Genomic DNA, 21961 nt, shown 5'->3' on the forward strand with positions numbered 1-21961 from the left:
CTGTGGCCTTTCATCAGAACTGCCAAAAGATAGCAATGTAATAGGATTTGAGGAAGTGAAAGGGGGAGGGGGAAGAACAAAAGGGAAGGTAGGTCTGTGATAGGGTGGAGGGCAGGAAAGATTAAATGACAAAAGATTCCATAGTACAAAGCCAGGGCCTCAAACACTCTTTCCAAGTGAAACAGAAATTTGCTTCTACTTCCTTCAATTTAGTATACTGTATTCACTGATCACAATGCGGTGTTCTCTACATTGGGGAAATTAAATGGAGATTGGGTGATCGCTTTGTGGAACACCTTCATTCAATCCACAAGCACGATCCCGAGCTTCCTGTCGACTGTCATTTCAATTCTCCACCATGCTCCCACTCTGACCTTTCTGTCCTTGCCCTGCTACAGTGTTCTAATGAAGCTCAATGCAAATTTGAGAAACAGCACCTCATCGTTCGACTGGGCACTTTACAGCCTGCTGGACTCAACATTGAGTTCAATAATTTTAGAACATAACCTCTGCCCCAATTTTTTCTTCTTTCATTTTTTATTTGCTGGTTTGTTTCTTTCCCCTGCCAACCTCCCAACCCACCCCACCCCCCACCACCACCCACCCGTCCCCCCACCCCCACCCCCTGCCCTCTTGTTTCTTTCTTAACCCCTTTACTTTGTGTTTGGACGGCTGCTATCCTATCCTTTACACCTCATCCAGACACATCTTTTGTTTCTTTATTTGTCTCATTGCCACTCCCTTTGGCTTTGTAGCATGAAACCTTTTATCATTTACTGTCTCCTGCCCACAGGCTTTCCCTTTTGTTCTTCTTCCCTCCTCCCCTCTTTCACTTCTCAAAACCTATTACATTTTCAACTTTTGACAGTTCTGATGAATGGTCACAAACCTGAAATGTTAACTCTGTTTTTCTTTCCACAGATGCTGCCTGACCTGCTGAGTATTTCCAGCACTTGCTGTTTTTGTTATAGGTTACTCTTGGGGTTGTTTTGTAACAAAGTTCCTTTTCGCATGGATAGGTTGTAAGCCTGACTCTCAACTCTTTACTGGGAGAAATAGATAGATACGGTAAAGAGTAAGCACTCCACTCTCATCAGACACAAGTACAGTGCTGGATGTCAACCCAGTATTCTATCTTTATCTTTAGTTGGATTTGACCCTATAACCTGCCAGGACAGAGGCTACCACTGAACCTCGGCTCACTACTATGTTAGTGCAAATAAATTTCTGTCAATATGTTTAGTTGTTCAGATTTTTAGGTCTTACAATCAAATGTGCTGTATTAGTTCACTATAATCATGACTACAGAAAGCATCGTTATACTACAGGTATCAGATTTAAACTGGTACCCTGCTCTGAGCAATTTACAGCCAACAGACCTGAGTTAGTTTAAATTTGGTGGTGGGGAAACTTCTAGAAAGAATAATTTGGGACAAAAATAATAGTCACATGGACAAATGCAGGCGAATTAAAGAAAGCCAGCATGGATTTCATAAGGTAAAATCATGTTTAACTAACTTGCTGGAGATTTTGAATAGGTAACATAGAGGGTTGATGAGTACAATGCTGTTGATGTGTTGATGGACTTTCAAAGGTGTTTGATACAGTGCCATACAACAGACTTGTGAGCAAAGTTATAGCTCATGGAATAAAAGGGACAGTAGCAACATGGATATAAAGTTGGCTAAGTGACAGGAAACAAAGAGTAGTGATTAATGGATGTTTTTCAGGCTGGAGGAAGGTTTGTAGTGGAGTTCTCCAGTGTTGGGACCCTTGCTTTTCCTGATATATATTAAGAGCCAGACCTTGGTGTGCAGGGCACAATTTCAAGGTTTGCAGATGATATGAAACTTAGAAGCATTGTGAACTGTGAGGAGGATAGTATAGAACTTCAAAAGGACATAGACAAGTTAATGGAACGGGCAGACAGGTGGCAGATGAAGTTCAATGCAGAGAAATGTAAAGTGATTCATTTTGGCGGGAAGAACATGGAGAGACAATATAGAATAAAGGGTACAATTCTAAAGGGGGTGCAAGAGCAGAGGAACCTAGATGTATATGTACATAAATCATTGAAGGTGGCAAGACAGGTTGAAAGAGCGGTTAATAAAGCATAAAGATAAAGTATCCTCGGTTTTATTAATAGGGGCATTGAGTACAAGAGCAAGGAGGTTATGTTGAACTTGTATAATACACTAGTTCGGCCTCAGCTGGAGTATTGCATCCAGTTCTGGGTGCCACACTTTAAGAAGGATGTGAAGGCATTGGAGAGAATGCAGAAAAGATTCATGAGAATGGTTCCAGGGTTGAGGAACTTCAGTTATGAAGATAGATTGGAGAAGTTGGGACTGTTTTCCTTGGAGAAAAGAAGGTTGAGAGGAGAGTTGATAGAGGATTCACAATCATGAGGGGTCTGGACAGAATAGATAGGGAGAAACTGTTCCCACTCATGAAAGGACCGAGACCAAGTGGGCACAGATTTAATTGGTAAAAGAAACAAAAGCGACATGAGGAAAAACTTTTTCATGCAGTGAGTGGTTAAGGTCTGGAATGCCCTGCCTGAGAGTGTGGTGGAAGCAGGTTCAATTGAAGTATTCAAAAGGGAATTAGACTGTTATTTGAAAAGGAAGAATGTGTAGGATTACGGGAAGAAAGAGAAGGAATAGCACTAAGTGAATTGCTCATTTAGAGAGCTGGTGCAGACACCAAGGGCCAAATGGCCTCCTTCTGCACTGAAACAATTCTGTGATTGTGTGATATGACCAGCTCGATGTATCTATCCAGGCAAAGCAGAGTTCTGTTTATATTTGCTTGCCAGAATTTGGTCTGGCCAATTTTACTCCCACGCTACACTCGACACTTGATGTCAGTAGAAAGCAAAAGCCACATCAATACAAAATGTTTAATCTAGCTAACTTGCAGCATACGACAGTCAAAATATATTCTACAATGCTTAGTGTGTTGACACATTTCAGCTTAGTTTCTGCAGCAACGAAAATTGGTTTTGGAACTGCTTTCATTGTATATCTGTCTCCTTTAAAGTTGAAAATGCAGTGGACATTACAAAATGTATGTACAAAGGTTAGAGTTTTGTGTAATAAAAGGTCTTTACAGATATTGCAATACACAATAACTGTAGACAGATTCAGGGAAAAATAATGATGTATTAAAGTGAAGGAGCACAATGCATGTTATTTTATATGACACTGAATATTATTCAGAAAAAAATAGCTTAATCTGCAAACTACCTCTGGTGCTTCCCTCCCTTCCCCGAAGGTATCCCTCACCATAGCCCTCCTTTTGCATCTTTCTGTAGATTCTTTTCTATCTCCCATCATGCTCTCTCTGAGCTCACCTTGTCAATGAGACCAACCTCCTGCTCCCTTTACCCTATTCCCATCAAACTGCTGACCTTCCTGTCACCATGTTATCTCATATTTTTAAAATTTCCTTCTCCTCAGGTACTGTACCCCTCTCCTTCAAATCTGCTCTTAACATTCCTCTCCTCAAAAATTCCATTTTTGACCCCTCTGTCCTGGCAAACGATCACCCCATCTCCAACCTCCCTTTTCTCTCAAAACCTTGAAAGTGTTGTCACCTCCCAAAGCCATGTCCATCTTTCTCACAATTCCATGTTCGATTGCCTCCGATCAGTTTTACGGCCCTCCATAGTACTGAAGTATCCCTTATCAAAGTTACAAATGACATTCTATGTTAATTTTTTTATGGTAAACTATCCCTCCTCATCCTTCTCGACCTTTCTGCAGCCTTCAATATCATTGAGTACATCATCCTCCTCCAATGCCTCTCCACCATCATCCAGCTGGGTGGATTAAGCTTGCCTGTTTCCACTCTAATCTAGTCAATTATAGCCAGAGAAACACCTGCTTTAGCTTCTCTTCCCAATCCAGCACTGTTACCCCTACAGCCTCCCAAGGATCTATCATTGGCTCCCTGCCATTTCTCATCTACATGCTGCCCCTCGGCGACATCATCTGAAAACACTTAGTTTCTACGTGAACGCTGACAATACTCAGCTATATCTCACCACTGCCTCTCTTGACCCCTCCACTGTTACTGATTTGTCATGCTACTTATCTGACTTCAAGTATTGGATGAGCAGATGTTACTTCCAAATAATTATTAGGAAGACCAAAGCCATTACCTTTTGTTCTCACCACAAGCTCCATTCCCTGGCCCCAACGATTGCATTCCTCTGAAGGTGAACCATACCGTTTGGAACCTTGATGTTGTGTTTGATCTCGAGATCATCTTCTGACCACAAATCTGCTTCAGCTGCAAGACTGGCTACCGCCAACTTTGTAACATCACCCCTACCTCGAATCACCTGCTGCTGAAACCCTCATTCATGCTTTTGTTACCTTTGTAAACTGTTCCAATGCTCTCCTGGCTGACCTCCCATCTTCCACCCTAGATAAAATTGTGCTTATTCAAAACTCTGCTGTCTGTATCTTTACTCACGCCATGTCTGGTTCACACATTGCCCCATGTTTGCTGACATACATTGGCTCCTAGTCCATGTCCGGTTCACACATCACCCCATGTTTGCTAATGCACATTGGTTCCTAGTCCAGCAACACTTCAATTTTAAAATTCTCATCCTTGTTTACAAAACTGCCCTTGGCCTCGCCCCTTCCTAAATCTGTAACCACCTCCAGCCCTACAAGCTTCGAGACCTCTGCGCTCGTCCAATTTTGTCATATTGCACATCCCTGATTTTAATCGTTCCACTGTTCGTTGACATGCCTTCAGCTGCTTTGGCACTAAGCTCTGGAATTTCATCCATAAACCTTTGCGCCTCTCTTTCCTCCTTTGAGATGCTGCTTAAAAGCTACTTTTTTGACCAAACTCTTCATCATCTCACCCAAAAACTCCTTCTTTGGCTTGGTGCCAAATTTTGATTGATACTTTTGTGAAGCACATTAGGATGTTTTGCTATGTTAAAAGCACCAGATAAGTTATTGGAAAAACAGAATGTTCTCAGCAGGTCTGGCTGTATCTGTGGAGAGAGAGGAGAGAAAAAAAAATGGGAATCCCGTCGGAGAGAAGAGCAGAACTTATTTCTTCCTATCTTAACTACTTTTTCTCCCCTAGTCCAGTCTCTTCCCACCTACATCTGTGACTCTTCTGATGCCCTATGTCATTTCAACAACTTCCAGTTTCCTGGCCTTAACCGCCTCTATGGACGTCCAATCTCCCTAAACCTCCATCCCCCACCAGGATAGTCTGAGGTCTCTCCGCTTCTTTCTTGAACAGAAGCTCAACCAGTCTCCATCCACCACCACCCTCCTCTGCCTGGCTGAAGTTGTTCTCACATTGAACAACTTCTTCTTCAACTGAAAAATAAAAGGTGTTGCTATGGATACCCGCATGGGCCCTAGTTATCCCTGTCTTTTGTGGGATATGTCGAACATTCTTTGTTCCAGTCCTACTCAGGCCCCCTCCCCCAACTCTTTTTCCGGTACATTGATGACTGTATTGGTGCCGTTTCCTACTCTCGCCCTGAACTGGAAAACTTCATCAACTTTGCTTCCAATTTCCACCCTTCTCTCACCTTTACATGGCCCATCTCCAACACTTCCCTTCCCTTCCTCGACTTCTCTGTCTCCATCTATGGGGTTAAATTTTCCATTAATATTCATTATAAGCTCACTGACTCCCACAGCTAACCAGACTACACTTCTTCACAGCCTGCCTCCTGGAAGGACTCCATTCCATTCTCCCAGTTCTTCCATCTCCAACTCATCTATACTGATGATGCAACCTTTCACAACAGCACTTCTGATATGTCTTCCTTTTACCTCAACCGAAGATTTTCCATGACAAGTGGTTGACAGGGCCCTCAACTGTGTCCAATCCATTTCCTGCACTTCTGCCTTCATCCCTTCCCCTCCCTCACAGAACTGTGACAGGGTACCCCTTGTCCTCACTTTCCACCCCACCAGTCTCCACTTCTGAAGGATCTTCCTCCACCATTTCCATCACCTCCAGCATGATGCCAAACACATCTTCCCCTCCCTCCCCTGTCAGCATTCCAAAGGGATTGTTCCCTCCCCACACCCTGGTCCAACCTCCATCACCCCTGACACCTCGTCCCCTTCATATTGCACCTCCCCATGCAATTTCAGGAAGTGTAAACCTGCCCTTTTGCCTCCTCTCTCCTAACCATCCAAGACTCCTTCCAGGTGAAGCAGCAATTTACTTTTACTTCTTTCAATTTAATATACAGTATTCGCCACTCACAATGCGGTCGCCGCTACACTGGGGAGACCAAAAGCAGATTGGGTGACTGCTTTGCGGAACACCTCCGCTCTGTCTGCAAGCATGACCCCAAGCTTGCTTGCCATTTTAATTCACCACCCTGCTCTCATGCCCACCTTTCTGTCCTTGGCCTGCTGCAGTGCTCCAGTGAACGTCAACGCAAGCTCAAGGAACAGCACCTCATCTTCCGATTAGGCACTCTACAGTCTCTGGACTCAACATTAAGTTCAACAATTTCAAAGCATGACTAGCTTTGTTAAAACTTTTATTTTATTTTCTAACCATGTGCCTGTCTTAAACTTGTTATTCATGTTTGTGTTTTTGGACTGAGCTGTTCATTATTCTGCCATTAGCACTCTCCCTGGGCTACTGCTTTGTCTTTTACTACAGTTATTAGCACTCCTTTTGCCTTTGTTCCATGAGATCCTTGCCATTTAATCTCTCCTGCCCTCTGCCCTATCGCACAGATTCCTTTTGTTCTTCTTCCCCCCTCCCTCCTTTCACTTGCTCAAAGTTTATTACATTTCTAACCTTTGCCAGTTCTGATGAAAGGTCACAGACCTGAAAGATTAACTCTGTTGCTTTCTCCACAGATGCTGCCAGACCTGCTGAGTATTTCCAGCACTTTCTGTTTTTGTTTCAGATTTCCAACATCTGCAGTATTTTGCTTTTATATTACCATATAAGTTGTTATTATAAATCAGGGTTGTCCAACAGACGGCCCGTGGGCCAGAATCTAGCCCAACGAAGGTTTCCATCCAGCCCACCAATCTACCTGCGGTTCAGCTCTGATTCATGGATCGCCTGTACATCAGGCGTTGGGTGTAGGTGGGACCTGTATCTGACGGGAAGGGGCACCCTGACTGTGATTGGTCAGTCCCTGTAACTGACAGGGGCTGTCTAGGCAGTGTTAGCGCTGATTGGTGGAATGATACGAAACTTGGCATCCTGGGATCAGCCACCCTATTGCTGTCACACTATTCAGTAAATATCTTGTATCCTGCACACTGGGCAGGTTCCTGCCTCCACTCGCCCCAACTTAATTAATACAGGCATGGTGAGTATCTTGTAGTGGCAATGGCTGCTGCAGGGAACACTGAGGGGGGAACTGGGAACACTGAGTGGTGAACACAGAATGGGGAACACTGAGCGGCAAGTACTGACCGGGGAGTGGGGAACATGGAGTGAGGAACATGGAAGACATGGGGGGTGGGGGGGGGGGGGCTGAAGAGACAGAGAGAGGGGAAAGAGAGAGAGAGAGGGGGGAGAGAGGGATGGGGGAGAGAGACGGAGAGAGAGCGAAGAGAGGGACAGAGAGAGAGCGAAGAGAGGGACAGAGAGAGGGGGGGAAGAGAGGGACAGAGAAAGACAGAAAGAGGTGGAGGAGAGGGAGACAGAGACAGAGAGGGGAGAGAGAGGAGGGAAGAGAGAGTCATAGAGTCATTTGCTTACAGCACAGAAGGAGGCCATTCAGCCATCAAGTCCTTGCCGGCTCTCCACGAAGCTATGCAGTCAGTCCCATTCCCTGGCTTGATCCCCGTAGCCCATCATGTCTATTTCTCTCAGGTCGCCATCCAACTTCCTGTTGAAGTCATTGATCGCCTCCACTTCCACCATCCTTGTGGGTAACAAGTTCCAGGTCATTACCACCTGCTATGTAAAAAAGCACTTCCTCATATTCCCCCTGCATCTTTTGCACAAAACTTTCAATCTGTATCCCCTAGTCCGAGAGGGGAGAAGGGGGGCAGGGAGTGACAGAACGAGCCACACACACAGAGTGTGGGGAGAGGGTCGAGACAGATCAAGGACTCTCCTGACAGATGGAAATCTATCCAGAATACTCTGCATCGCTACATCAAATGTGTGGGCAGAGACTTATAGAATCAAAAACAATGCCAGGTATGTCACAAAATCAGTTTTCAATATAGTGACGAGAAAGAAAGTCAATAAATTAGTCTAAAAGCAAAATACTGCAGATGCTGGAAATCTGAAATAAAAACAAGAAATGCTGGAAATACTCAGCAGGTCTGGCAGCATCTGTGGAGAGAGAAGCAGAGTTAACGTTTCAGGTTAGTGACCCTTCTTCAGAACTGGCAAATATTAGAAATGTGAAAGGTTATAAGCAAGTAAAGTTGGGGTGGGGCAAGAGATAGCAAAGGAGAAGGTGTAGATAGGACAAGGTCACAGAATAGCTGACCGGAAGGTCATGGAGCAAAGGCAAACAATATGTTAATGGTGTGTTGAAAGACAAAGCATTAGTACAGATAGGGTGTTAACGGACTGAAAATTGAACAGCTGTAAGTACAAACATGAAAAAAAAACAGTGGGTAAGCAAACTGAACAAACTAAGATGAAATAAAATAAAACAAGCACAAAAAAAGAAAAAAGAAAAAAAACTAAAAATAAAAGTTAAATGGGGGGCCCGTCATGCTCTGAAATTATTGAACTCAATGTTCAGACTGGCAGGCTGTAGTGTGCCTAATCGGTAAATGAGATGTTGTTCCTCGAGCTTGCATTGATGGTCACTGGAACACTGCAGCAATCGCAGGACAGAGATGTGAGCATGAGAGCAGGGGGGAGTGTTGAAATGGCAAGCAACCGGATGCTCGAGGTCATGCTTGCGGACTGAGCGGAGGTGTTCCGTAAAGTGGTCACCCAGTCTGCGTTTGGTCTCCCCAGTGTAGAGGAGACCACATTGTGAGAAGCGAATACAGTATACTACATTGAAAGAAGTACAAGTAAATTGCTGCTTCACCTGAAAGGAGTGTTTGGGGCATGGGATAGTGAGGAGATAGGAGGTAAATGGGCAGGTATTACACCTCGAGCAATTGCAGGGGAAGGTGCCGTGGGAAGGGAACGAGGTGGTGGGGGTAATGGAGGAGTGGACCAGGGTGTTCCATAGGAACGATCCCTATGGAATGCTGACAGTGGAAGGGAGGGGAAGATGCGTTTGGTAGTGGCATCACGCTGGAGGTGGCGGAAATGGCGGAGGATGATCCTTTAGATATGGAGGCTGATGGGGTGGAAAGTGAGGACAAGGGGAACCCTGTCGCGGTTCTGGGAGGGAGGGGAAGGGCTGAGGGTAGAGGTGTGGGAAATGGGCCGGACACGGTTGAGGGCCCTGTCAACCACAGTGGGGGGGAAATCTTTGGTTGAGGAAAAAGGAAGACATATCAGAAGCGCTGTCATGGAAGGTAGCATCATCAGAGCAGATGCGTCGGTGATGGAGGAACTGGGAGAATGGAATGGAGTCCTTACAGGAGGCAGGGTGTGAAGAAGTGTAGTCAAGGTAGCTGTGAGAGTCAGTGGGCTTATAATAGATATCAGTAGACAGCCTATCCCCAGAGATGGAGACAGAGAAGTCGAGGAAGGGAAGGGAAGTGTCGGAGATGGACCATGTAAAAGTGAGAGAAGGGTGGAAATTAGAAGCAAAGTTGATAAAGTTTTCTAGTATGGGGCGGGAGCAGGAAACGGCACCGATACAGTCATCAATGTACCAGAAAAAGAGTTGGGGGAGAGGGCCTGAGTAGGATTGGAACAAGGATTGTTTGACATATCCCACAAAAGTACAGGCATAACTAGGAACCATGCGGGTACCCATAGCAACACCTTTTACTTGAAGGAAGTGAGTGGAGTTGAAGGAGTAGTTGTTCAATGTGAGAACAAGTTCAGCCAGGCGGAGGAGGGTGGTGATGGATGGGGACTGGTTGGGCCTCTGTTCAAGGAACAAACGGAGACCCCTCAAACTGTCCTGGTGGAGGATGGAGGTGTACAGAGATTGGATGTCCATAGTGAACAGGAGGCGGCTGGGGCCAGGAAACTGGAAATTGTCAAAATGACGTAGGGCGTCAGAAGAGTCACGGATGTAAGGGGGAAGAGACTGAACCAGCAGAGAAAAGATAGGAAGAAATAAGTTCAGTGAGGCAGGAGCAGGCTGACACAATGGGTCTGCCAGGACACTCCTGTTTGTGGATTTTGGGAAGGAGGTAGAAGCGAGCTGTCTGGTGTTGCGGGACTATGAGGTTGGAAGCTGTAGAGGGAAGATCGCCAGAAGAGATGAGGTCAGTGACAGTCCTGTGGACAGTAGCTTGATGTTCGGTGGTGGGGTCATGGTCCAGAGGGAGGTAGGAAGAAGTGTCTGAGAGTTGGCGCTGAGCCTCTGCAAGGTAGAGGTCAGTACGCTATACAACAACAGCACCACCCTTGTGTAATAATAAATTAGTCTTCTCATTTAAAGCTTCTTCACAAATAGGCACATGTGTTGTTGTTTTTATTAGTAATATACATTTTTAATGCCTTTATCTTTTGAAATTTGCCCTCCGGCCCCCCCGGGCTGAGCAAAAATCGTAATGTGGCTCTCCGCCCGAAAAGGTTGAACAACTCTTTTATAAATACAAGTTATTGTTGCAGGATTGAATCTTAGACACACTATGCTGGATTTTGTTGTCCTGCCACCGCTCCTGGCAGCGGGTGTAAGAAAATGGCAGCTGGCACACACAGGCCACCGCTGCTGCTATCTTGAGCCCAGCGGTTCATTATCACATGCAGGGAGGCCCCCCCCCCCAATCACATTTTGGGGGCAGCCTCAGCGATGCCGTGAACGACGTCAACTATATATGTGCAGGTGTTGATGCCATTTTTAAAGGGCTGCCAGGCCTGTGCAGAAACTGCAGAGTTGCCCCCATTCCCCCTCCACTGCACTAAAAATACATATTTGCCCTGTCTCCCCCCACAACGAGACTACCAATGCAGAGATCCCCCCTTCCCCACTTCGGTGGTGCCAACTTTCCCTGGTCGGGAAAGTGAAGGTGAGTGAATGCTACCCGTCACGCTGAAGATTCTGAACTGCAGGTAAGATCACTGTGGATTCAATTTTAATTCATGCAAACAATTCATTTAAATATGTAAAGTCGGGTCACATCGCATAGTGGTGGAGGGCTCGCCACCGGGAAGATCGGGCCCAGCAATCCCGACGTCGGGTTATGTGGCAGGCCGCTGCCGCTCCAATCTTTTGGCCCACCCTGCCATGGAGCCCAACATTGGGAGAGGAACAAAATCCAGCCCACTGTCTAGACATTAACTCATTTATAATAAAAATGATGTACTTGAGTGGATTGTGTCATAGTGGTCAATAATAGCAGTATTCAGAATCTTTTAATGCCAACATGTACAGTGGCCCATGCAGTGATTTTTGTAACTTAAAAATTACACTTTAAAAATAGCCCTCATACATTGGCATCCATGTAACTTCCTGGGCTTGATTTTCAATCTGGGATCGGGAATCTAATGCTCGGTTCATTTCCAGGTCTTTCCCCCCCACTGCGTCTGCATGCTATTTTGAAATGGAAAGCCCTAATTGGGCCAAAGATAAGCTCGGCACCCAATTAGTGGTGCCAGGCGCTGCATGGAGGCGGGAGCTGGCTCCATATTGCAATGTTCAGAGGTAGACGGCAGCCATGACAGGGCTTGCCGTTGCCATACAGAATGGAGCAGGCAGGTGATCAGAGGGCCAGCAGCATCACTGTGCCTACCAGTGACCAAATGGAAGGTACTTGACCCATTCTTTTTGAATCACCCTTCGTTTTACTCATCAGCAACAGCAATTTATGGCTCCCCACTGTGTTCTCGACAGGTGAACCCTGACATTCTCCAGCCATTGTGTTCTCCCCAGTGATCAAAAATTTCAAACAGCTAGCACTTAATTGGAGTCGTGCAGGTTTCCTGTTTTCCTCCATCAATCCCCCTACCACCCTCCCTTTGAAAATTGCTTTGCATTCCTGAGGCATTGGGATCCAGTGACGCTTCCTGGGAACGCAATTTTTGATGCGTGCCCACACCCGTGCTCACCCCGAAGGCCAATTGAAAATTTAGCCACCATGCTTCCCATTTTCTTATGAAATATTTTTGGAATTGCAAACAGAATATACATTATTTGAGATTTCTGTACAATATTCACTATGCAACAGATTTTTTTAGATACAATAGCGGCAAAACATAATCTGACTAAAAATTTGTCATGAGCTTTTGAAATATTTTCAGTTTTCAAAGTGAGATATTGTGGAATGACTTCATGCCTTTGATCTAAATCCTTATTTGCATTATCAAAACACATGAAAATGTACCTGTCAACCTAAAACATTCAAAATTCTGTGCAGATAATTTTACACTTTGCTCGATAAGCATTTCAGACTTCAGTTATGAGGAATATCAAATTGAAGAGTTGCAGCTCATGATCCCTGATGTTATCTATTATGTCATATTTAAATAATAATGTGGAATGATTTCTGGACATAGTTATTGATGCAACTGAAACTGTCAAATACGTTTATTCATCTACAGTATACTTTCGAATTGTTATTGCACTGTTATTGCTGTTATTGCAAACTATTGCTAATGTGATCATGTAAGAGTCTGACGTGCTCCTAAAATAGGACAATTGTAAACTGAAAATACTATAACAAAAATAGACCTTCTTCAAGCACCAATTTCACTAAATGCAATTGTACTTTAGCAATTAGTTACATCAATTCATTGCAAGACTTGATTACTGGTTCATTAATGATCATAAAATATTACTGTTGTGCACTTCAAGCAACAAGTATAGTGTGTGTATGAATATCATCTTTAACCATTTTTATTTTGGACAAGTCACTATATGTTTAGTAAAAGAAAATATATTTGGAACTAGAAAATAAAAATAATGCTGTTTACTTCTAAATAATAACATTCATTGAAAATCACTAGTAATTATAATAACTTGACAGTCACATTTATGATAAATGTATTTATAGAAACAAATGAAAAGACATGAAAAAAGCTAAAATGATCAAGAGAAAATGCTTAGTGAGATGATGGAGGGCTTTGAGGGGAAAAAAGTTGAGAAAGAAGAGTGTAGGAATGTTGCACAATAGGTTTAAAGATAGGATTAGCTCAAAGGTCAGGTTAATGATTTTAGCATCACATGCTATTTGCACGGAACCTAACTAAAATAAATTAGATTGCTTGCATTTTGATTAGTCATACCTACTTGAGAGTCTTTCTCAAGATAAGTATAAATTAATAAACGGGGTTCATTTATCACACAAAACAATTACATGTATGGAAATTGTTAAAATGGTGCGTGCAGTTCTAAGAAGACGTGGGTATCTCCATTAAAAAATGTCAATACTTTGTAAAAGTTCATTCTTCACAGTATTCATTCTTCAATCAATGACAAAACATATTTAAATGCTGGCATAAAGTATACACAGATAATGTCTAATTCACCGTACAATACAATGTTATAATTGATCATTGTTAGTAAATTGCTGTGGAGTGTAACATGTGCTTGTTACAACCCCAACTAGTTTTAACATTTCCTTTTTTAAAAAAATACATTGTTTAGGTAAAGCCAGAGTGGCCACTACATAGAAATGGAGCATTTTAACCTACTGATTCATCTAATCCATGCTCACAGTGAAGTACCCAACTTCAAATATTAATGCATGAAACACACCAATGTCAGTTATTGCACAAGTTAAATAAAAATGGAAATCTCTCACTATATTATTTTAGAAAGCGAACTCTACCCTCGACAGTGCAGCATTTATTTTTTCTACATGACCTATTGTTGACTTTGAGTGAACTATCCAAAAAATTATATCGAGAGATTTTTGGTTCTACCCACATCTATGTAGAAAACTCATCTTTGAGAATAGGTTGAAATCACCTGAATAAGGTGGCAGCCATAAGAATCAGAAAGTGGGTAAAGCTATTACACTGGGACCCTGCTATAACGTGGTCCGCTATTGTGCGGAATTCAATATAATGCAGGTCCATCAAGGACCCCAAAGATTTCATGGAAATTTATCATTTCAGAACATTGTTGAAGTATAAATTACTGATTTCTTTAACACACGTCCATCTGTTCAATAATGACCAATTGTACATATAGGGCTCGATTTTACCAGCCTCCTGACGTCGGGGGTCGTGGTGGGGTGCCCGGAAAATACCTTCGGGAGAGGCCTGCCACAGGCCTCGATGCCGAGAAGGCCCTGCTCCACATTACCGGTGGCGGCAAGGCCTCGTGGCGGTCCACACCCCCACCCCCTGCCACTGGGCAAAGGAAACTTAATTTACATATTTAAATAAATGTTAACTAATACATAAATACTTACCTCATCACGACGGCCGTCCCACTCCGATATTCTGGCCGTTTGCCGGAACTCCTGTGCCTTCAGATCTCTGAGGTGGAATACTGGTGGGGAGGGGGGAGGAGTGAAGTTTTCAGGGCAATGGGGGGAGGGGGGAAAACTTTTGCTATTCATTGAGGGGATAGTGGGAAGGGGTTAAAGGCCAAAGTTAATAAAGGTTGGTGGGGGGGTGGGGGGGTTTGGGATCAAAAGTTTACCTTTTTTTGCTGGGGGAGAGGGCAATTTATAGATTGATTTGTCATGGGCGGGGGAATGGGAGAAGTTTTAATTTCATGTTTTACAGACCAGTACCTTTAAAAATTAAAATGGACCTGAAGGGCTTGAAGCCCTTTAAAAATGGCGTTAGCGCCTACGCGGTGGTGCTGGATACCGTTGATGGGGTCGGAGCGCCCGCACCCCGTATGTCATCGAGTGCAGGCGTTCCTCCCCTCTGTGTAAATGAGCTGCCACGCTAAATATCGCTGCGGCTCAGCAGGGCAGATCCCCCTTTGAGCCCTGACACTTTTGAAGACCACCGCTGAGCAGCAAGCTGGAAAATTCCAGCCCATATATTCACATTTCTGTTACCAGAAGAAATAAAATGTAATTTATTTCAATCGCTTGGCTTCATCTTGTTTTTTTTAATTATTCTGGCTACTGGCTTGGTGCTTTTGACAGGACCTTTTATAAAACAGTCTTGTGATGCGGACTCCATGGACAACATTATAGTGGGGTGCCAGTATACTTCACTGCCTAGACTGAGTTGAAACCTGATATATAAATAACTGTAAGGAAAATGGAGAACGGCTCATTTGAAACTAAAGACTAAGCACATGACAAAAACTGCCCTTATTCTTTAGAAATTCTGAATTCTCTCTACAATTTTTTTTACAAGCTAAAAATGTGCACTAGTAAAGCTGAGTGGTTTACACCTGATGGAACAACATTTGGCACTCCTCTATTAGAGCACATATTAAAATCTGAACACTGACACAAAATTCATAAAAGTATACTACCATTTTGATAATGTTGGTTTCCATGCATACAGTTCTAATAAGCAATATTAGTGATTCACAATTCTTCATGTCCCCTTGCTACTGCGAATTTTATGTACAAGAAAATTTAGTGCAACTGATTGAAGGTCTTCTCAAATACTAGGATGCTGATAGTAAATATTATAACCCAAAGGATTTCCTCCCTCCAGTGCAAGGCACATTCAGCAAATAATTTGAAGGCACATATCCCCTTTGTCCATTCACTTCGACAAGGCACCATTCAATGCTTCCTTTCTTATCATGAGGTTCCAGTATAGTTACAGATTGTCCAGGTTGTAAACTGGCTTCATGTGGTCCTCTTGCTGTAAACTGGTACGCTGCAATAACCTGAACACACATCAAAAAATGACACATAAGCAGCAAGGTTCTTTAGATACCAGCTTCACATTCCAGTAATTGCGGAATTGTGCCTTAGAGCTGTTTAACATTCATTGTCAGTTAAATATAATGAGGAACTTGCAATCATTCTCACTTCATTCAGTTACAAGTCCTTGTAGGTAAACAAAAGAAATTACATTAGGGAAAAGTTTCCACTTTGTGTCTGTTAACAAAATCATTAGTCCATTTATAAAGAATGCAGAGAGGAAACCTTTCTTTGTAGTATTCCCACTGATGGTTTTAGCTCAGCACGTTAATCTGTTGCAGATTAGTTTTATATATTCCACACAAAAGCAATGGGCTGGAATTTAACAGCCCGCTGCCGATCTCAGTGGCGAGCTCAAAAAATGGTGGCCTGCCCATGCAGGCTGCATACTAAAGAGCCACCGCAATCTCAAGCGCTGTGGCTCATTTAAATAGCCAGGGCAGCCCACACCCCCAATTTCGTGGAGGGGCGGGCTGTCCGTCCCTGGCAATACCGTCAGCTGCCTGTGTGCAGGCACTGGCGCTTTTTTAAAGAGCAGCCAGCCCTGCCGCCCAATTTAAATTTTTTTAAGTCCTACCTCCCAAAATGTAAAAAATTTCTAACGCCCCTTTCCCATCCCCCCCAATAACAATTACAATAGCTATTTGCCCTTTCCTCCCCAAAACATCTGACCTTCCACCCCCAAATTGCACAAAGTTTAAGGTTCGACCCTTCCCACTATCCCCTACAAGATCACAAGTAAGTCTATGTAAATTTATTAATGTTATTCATTTGAATATTTAGATTATGGTCCCGTTGCCCAGTGGCAGGGGTCTGCCACGGAGTCTCGCCATTGCCAGGAGGTTTGGGCCGGGCCCTCCTGGCATCGAAGTCCATGGTGGGCCTCATCCGGAGCCACCTTCCGGCCCCTGCCACCATTGAACCCGACATCTGGGGGAAAACAAAATCCAGCCCAATAGCAGTGTTTTATTTTATTTGGAGCTTGGATTTTATTTCCTACACTTTCATTGCTCCTGCCGAGCTTTTCGACTGGGAGAGGATATTTTTATGTCATAGTTTCTGACACTGCTGCTCCATAGCTGAGGCGGAGATAAGAAAGAGTGGTTACTTTTGAGTGAGATCAATGGGTTGTCAGTTCCTCCGTGAGACTGAATGTGCCAATGTCTAAGAAATTAGAAAACATAAGGGACCTTCACAGCAATATCAGCTGTCAGTCAAGTTAGCAATGAAGAGAGTAGGAAATGATCACCTGAATTATTGAATGTATTACTGTAATTCTCTCATTGCAATTTCATTAATTCTATATCAATATTTTAAAACTGGCAGAAGTCCAAAATCAATTATGACAAAAATTTCAAAATATATTTTCAAATAACTATAGGATCTTGTTTAGGATTGTGCTATATTTTGGATATTAAGATACTGTACTATTGCATAGGCTTTACCGCATACTTCACGGTCACACAGTATTGTATGAGCTCTTAGACCAAATTATTTAGTATCACATTTCTAGGGGCAAGAACACATCAAATTAATCTTCATTGTTGCTCTATTTTGGTGCATTAAGTAAGAAATCAAATTTTAGAACTATACCATTGGGCAGCATTTTTGGGCCCTGTCGAAGTCAGGAACAGAGGCAGATGAGGCCCAAAAATACCGACGCCAGCCAGTGTGCCGGTTACCTGACACTGTTCCTGGCACTGGCCTATTTGTGGGAGGAGGGTTTGGAACCCAGCAAACTGCCTGGAGGTGCCAGCATACAAGGCAGGCCTACAAGCCTTTCCTGCTTGCCAAAGGCTGCCTTGTCAAGGGATTCCCCACCACCACCCCCACCATCCCCCCTGCCCCGCCCTGCCCCGCCACCACTGGCATCACCAACACTGGTGGCCTGGCTGCTTTTTTCTATTTTTTAATTACATTTTTTTTTAAAGTTGATGAGAGCGAACCTTCACATTGAAGCAGCCTCTCAGTTATTTACCCTCAAAAGCAGCGGACTGCTCCTCTGAAGCTGAAACGCCGCTGATTGGCCCTCCAGCTTCGAGAGCCCACCTGCTGTTCTTAATTGGATAGGGAATCTGTGTCCATGTCAATTAAGGGGATGTCCAGTCAAAATCCTAAAGAATCACTTATTCCCCTTGTGAGCGGGTTTGGGACTCGGAAATAGCCCCAGCTTCTGTTTGCCACCCGTTAAAGCAAAAATTCAGCCCATTATGTTCAACAAGTAAACCTTTTAATTAAAATGCCCCTTACCTGATACTGCATTGGTACTGGCAGTGGGCAAAAAGGTTTTTCAGGCAAAGGACAGGATTTTCTTCTGCTAATTGTTCCATCAACAACATTACCAAGAGCGGAACTCTGTGACAGCGGAAAGTTATTTAGTTGTTTTGCAGGCTGAAGTGGACTCAATTTTCCAGCAGGGACAAATCCTCTATGACCTTAAAAGAGAAAATAAAGCTTGATAATTTGAAGAGCAACTTTTCTTTTGAAATTCAATGGTTCAAGCACAAATTTGTTTGCTAAAACTGAAACAATACACAATTGCTTATGCAGACACATCAAGTATAGTATTTACTGTTCGATTAGCGTAATAAAATTATTAAACCTGATAAAGTGAGTTTATTGTAAACTAGGTTCATAATGATTTTCTACTAGTGAACAGGAACTGGTTTAAGCCTGCTCTGAAACTATGTTGGAACTACTGACAATGCTCAGAAAATTAAGTTGCAATGTATCAAACTTGGCATGCATGCAATTCTAAACTGAGTATACAGTCTTCCTTCAAAAACAGGCATGTGGTGAAAGTGTATTCATTTACTTGTTTCTCTGCTTTCCTTCATTGTCTTCCCTCACCCATAGGATTCACTTCAAGTGAATGGTGGCTTCCCTTTACTGCTTTATTGCTTTAATACTTTGTTTTTTCACATCATTTTAGAAAGAAAGAAAAACTTGCATTTATATAGCCCTTTCATGACCACTGGGTGTCTTAAAGCCAGTGAAGTACTTTTTGAAGTACTGTTGTAATGCGGGAAACGTGGCAGCCAGTATGTGTAAAGCGAACTCCCACAAACAGCAATGTGATAATGACCAGATAATCTGTTTTTGTGATTTTGATTGAGGGATAAATATTGGCCAGGACACCAGGGAAAACTCCCCTATTCTTTTTCAAAATAATCCCATGGGATCTTTTACATCCACCTTAGCAAGCAGATGGGGCCTCGGTTTAACGTCTCATCCAAAAGACAGTACCTCTGACAGTGCAGTGCTCCCTCAATACTTCACTAGAGTGTCAGCCTTGATTTTTGTGCTCAAGCATTGGAGTGGGCTTAAAAAGCAGATCTCCCATGGCATTGATCATGGGTTGTCTAAGGTTTGGAGCACCGTTATAATGTTTAGTAGATAATCTGACTTGATCTAAATAGCTACTATCGATTACAAGCTGAGTGTAGTTGAAAGTTTTTTCTGATTGGCAACTGCTTGACGCCTGTCTGTTGGAAAAGAAAAGGCAGCAGGATATGCCTGACTATAGAAAGGCATTTTTTAAAAGATCTGTACCACATAAAATTATTGCCAAGTTGTAAAAAGAAACAATTATATGCTTTCTCACATCAACTTTAAATCTTTCAGCAACTAGTTCCTGTTCAAAATTTGCTGTCAAGACACCACTTTGTTCTCATTCTTGTGAAGTTGACTTTAATTGTCTCTTTGGTCTGTTATTTTTTGTTTTTTATATTTGCTTTAACTTTTATGACTCTCGATTCATAAAAAGGCACTCAGTTATGAGTCATCATGATATTTGATTATGTAAAGTGAAGGGATAGCATTCTAAGCCACTGTTCCTGTAGCGAAATGCTAACAGCTCCCATACACACTCACTTAATTACAGATAATTAGGAGACAGAACTGTATTTATTTTCTAAAAACAATTGGAATTCAAAAAATGTTTTAGTCATGCTCCTATTTAGAGTGACTTAGGACTTTAAGCATGAATATAAAATAAGGAACATGACCTTATACTCTGTACTACTGAAATTAGAAAAAATACAAAAATTTGCTCTATACTCTCAAAACAAGTATTTAGTGAAATATACGTTTGTCTCGATCACTAGGTAACACATTCCTCTCTGAACAACTTAGTATGTGTTTGAAGCACTTATGGTAGACTCTGAATAGTAACTGACAAACATTTGCATGTTACAGGCTATTTTAGTTTGATGTGCACTTTTATTTTAGTGCCTTTAACGTAATAAAACATCCCAAGGCATTTCACAGGAGCATTATAAAAAAAAAGTATGACACCGAGCCACAAAAGGAGATCTGAGGTCAGATGACCAAAAGCTTGATCAAAGAAGTAGGTGTTAAGGAGTGTCTTAAAGGAGGAAAGTGAGGTGGAGAGATGTAGGGAGGATATTCCAGAGCTTGGGGCCCTGGCAACTAAAAGTGCAGCCATCAGTAATGGAACAATTAAAATCAGGGATGCTCAAGAGGCCAGAATTAGAGAAGCACAGGGTTGTAGGGCTGGATTTGCTTACAGAGAAAGGGAGGGGAAAGGCCATGAAAGGATTTGAAAACAAGGATGAGAATTTTAAAATCAAGACATTGCTTGACCAGGAGTCAAGGAGTGGTAGGGGAACGGACTTGGTGTGAGTTAAGACACAAGCACCAGCATTTTGGATGACCTCAAATTTACTATGGGAGACTAGCCAGCGGTGCATTGGAATAGTCAAGTCTAGAGGCAACAAAGGCATGAATGAGGGTTTCAGCAGCAAATGTGTTCAGATGGGGTGAAGTCGGGTGATGTTACAAGGTAGAAATAGGTGGTGCAGCCTATGTCCAGATGCAGCAAGACCTGGACAACACCTAGGCTTGGGCTGATAAGTGGCAAGTAACTTGCGCCACACAAGTGCCAGGCAATGACCATTTCAAACAAGAGGGAATCTAACAATCTCCCCTTGATGTTCAATGGCATTACCATCGTTGAATCCCCCACTATTAACAATCTGGGGGTTACCATTCACCAGAAACTGAACTATAGTAGCCACATAAATGCTGTGACTGCAAGAGCAGGTCAGAGGCTGGGAATTCACTTCCTGTCTCCCCAATGCCTCTCCACCATCTACAAGGCACAAGTGAGGAGTGTGATGGAATACTCTCCACTTGCCAGGATGGGTGCAGCTCCAACAACACTCAAGACGCTCGACACCGTCTAGGACAAAGCAGCCCGCTTGATTGGCACCCCATCCACCACTTTCAATAATCACTCCCTCCACCACCAACGCACAATGGCAGCAGCGTGTACTATACACAAGATGCACTGCCGCAGCTCACCAAGGCTCCTTCGGCAGCACCTTCCAAACCCATGACCTCGACCAACTAGAAGGACAAGGGTAGCAGATGCATAGGAACATCACCACCTGCAAGTTCCCCTCCAAGTCACACACCATCCTGACTTGGAACTATATCGCCATTCCTTCACTGTCACTGGGTCAAGATCCTGGAACTCCCTTCTGAACAGCACTGTTGGTGTACCTACTAAGGACTGCACCGGTTCAAGAGAGCAGCTCACCACCACCTTCTCAAGGGCAATTAGGGATGGACAATAAATGCTGGCCTAGCCAGCGACACCCACATCCCACGAACAAATAAAAAAGGGCACGAATATGAGCTCAGAAGCTCATCTTGGGATCAAATGTGACACCAAGGTTGCAAACAGACAGGCTTAATTTCAGACTGTTGCCAGGGAGAAGGATAGAGTTGGTAGCTAGGGAACGGAATTTGGAGCGGGGACAGAAAACAATGGCTTCAGTCTTCCCAATACTGAGTTGAAGGAAATTTCTGCTCATCCAGTACTGGATTTCAGATAAGCAGTCTGATAATTTAGCAACAGTGGAGGAGTCGAGGGAAGTGGTGGTGAGGTAGAGCTTGGCTCAGCGTACATGTAAAAACTAACACAGTGCTTTTAGATGATGTTGGTGAGGGGCAGCATGTAGATGAGAAAAAGGAGGAGGCCAAGGATAGATCCTCAGGGGAGACCAGAGGTAACGGTGCAGGAGCAGGAAGAGAAGCCATTGCAGGTGATTCTCTGTCTATGA

At 43.4% G+C, this 21961-nt stretch overlaps 1 protein-coding gene across 9 annotated transcripts in view; it reads right to left on the reverse strand.

Moving 5' to 3' along the window:
- Positions 1–12621: 12621 nt before the first annotated feature.
- The window catches only part of arhgef37 (Rho guanine nucleotide exchange factor (GEF) 37), a 110280-nt gene continuing 100940 nt past the window's right edge, over positions 12622–21961 (reverse strand). For all 9 annotated transcript variants that reach the window (XM_068043438.1, XM_068043436.1, XM_068043431.1 and 6 more), the window contains 2 exons: positions 18123–18307; positions 12622–15835 (listed from right to left, as the gene is read on the reverse strand). In XM_068043438.1, the coding sequence (XP_067899539.1) occupies positions 15629–15835; positions 18123–18307 (392 nt within the window). In that variant the 3' untranslated portion in view covers positions 12622–15628. The remainder of the gene's footprint in view (positions 15836–18122; positions 18308–21961) is intronic.

This window comes from Heterodontus francisci, chromosome 12 (assembly GCF_036365525.1).
Source record: "Heterodontus francisci isolate sHetFra1 chromosome 12, sHetFra1.hap1, whole genome shotgun sequence".
Lineage (NCBI taxonomy): Eukaryota > Metazoa > Chordata > Chondrichthyes > Heterodontiformes > Heterodontidae > Heterodontus > Heterodontus francisci.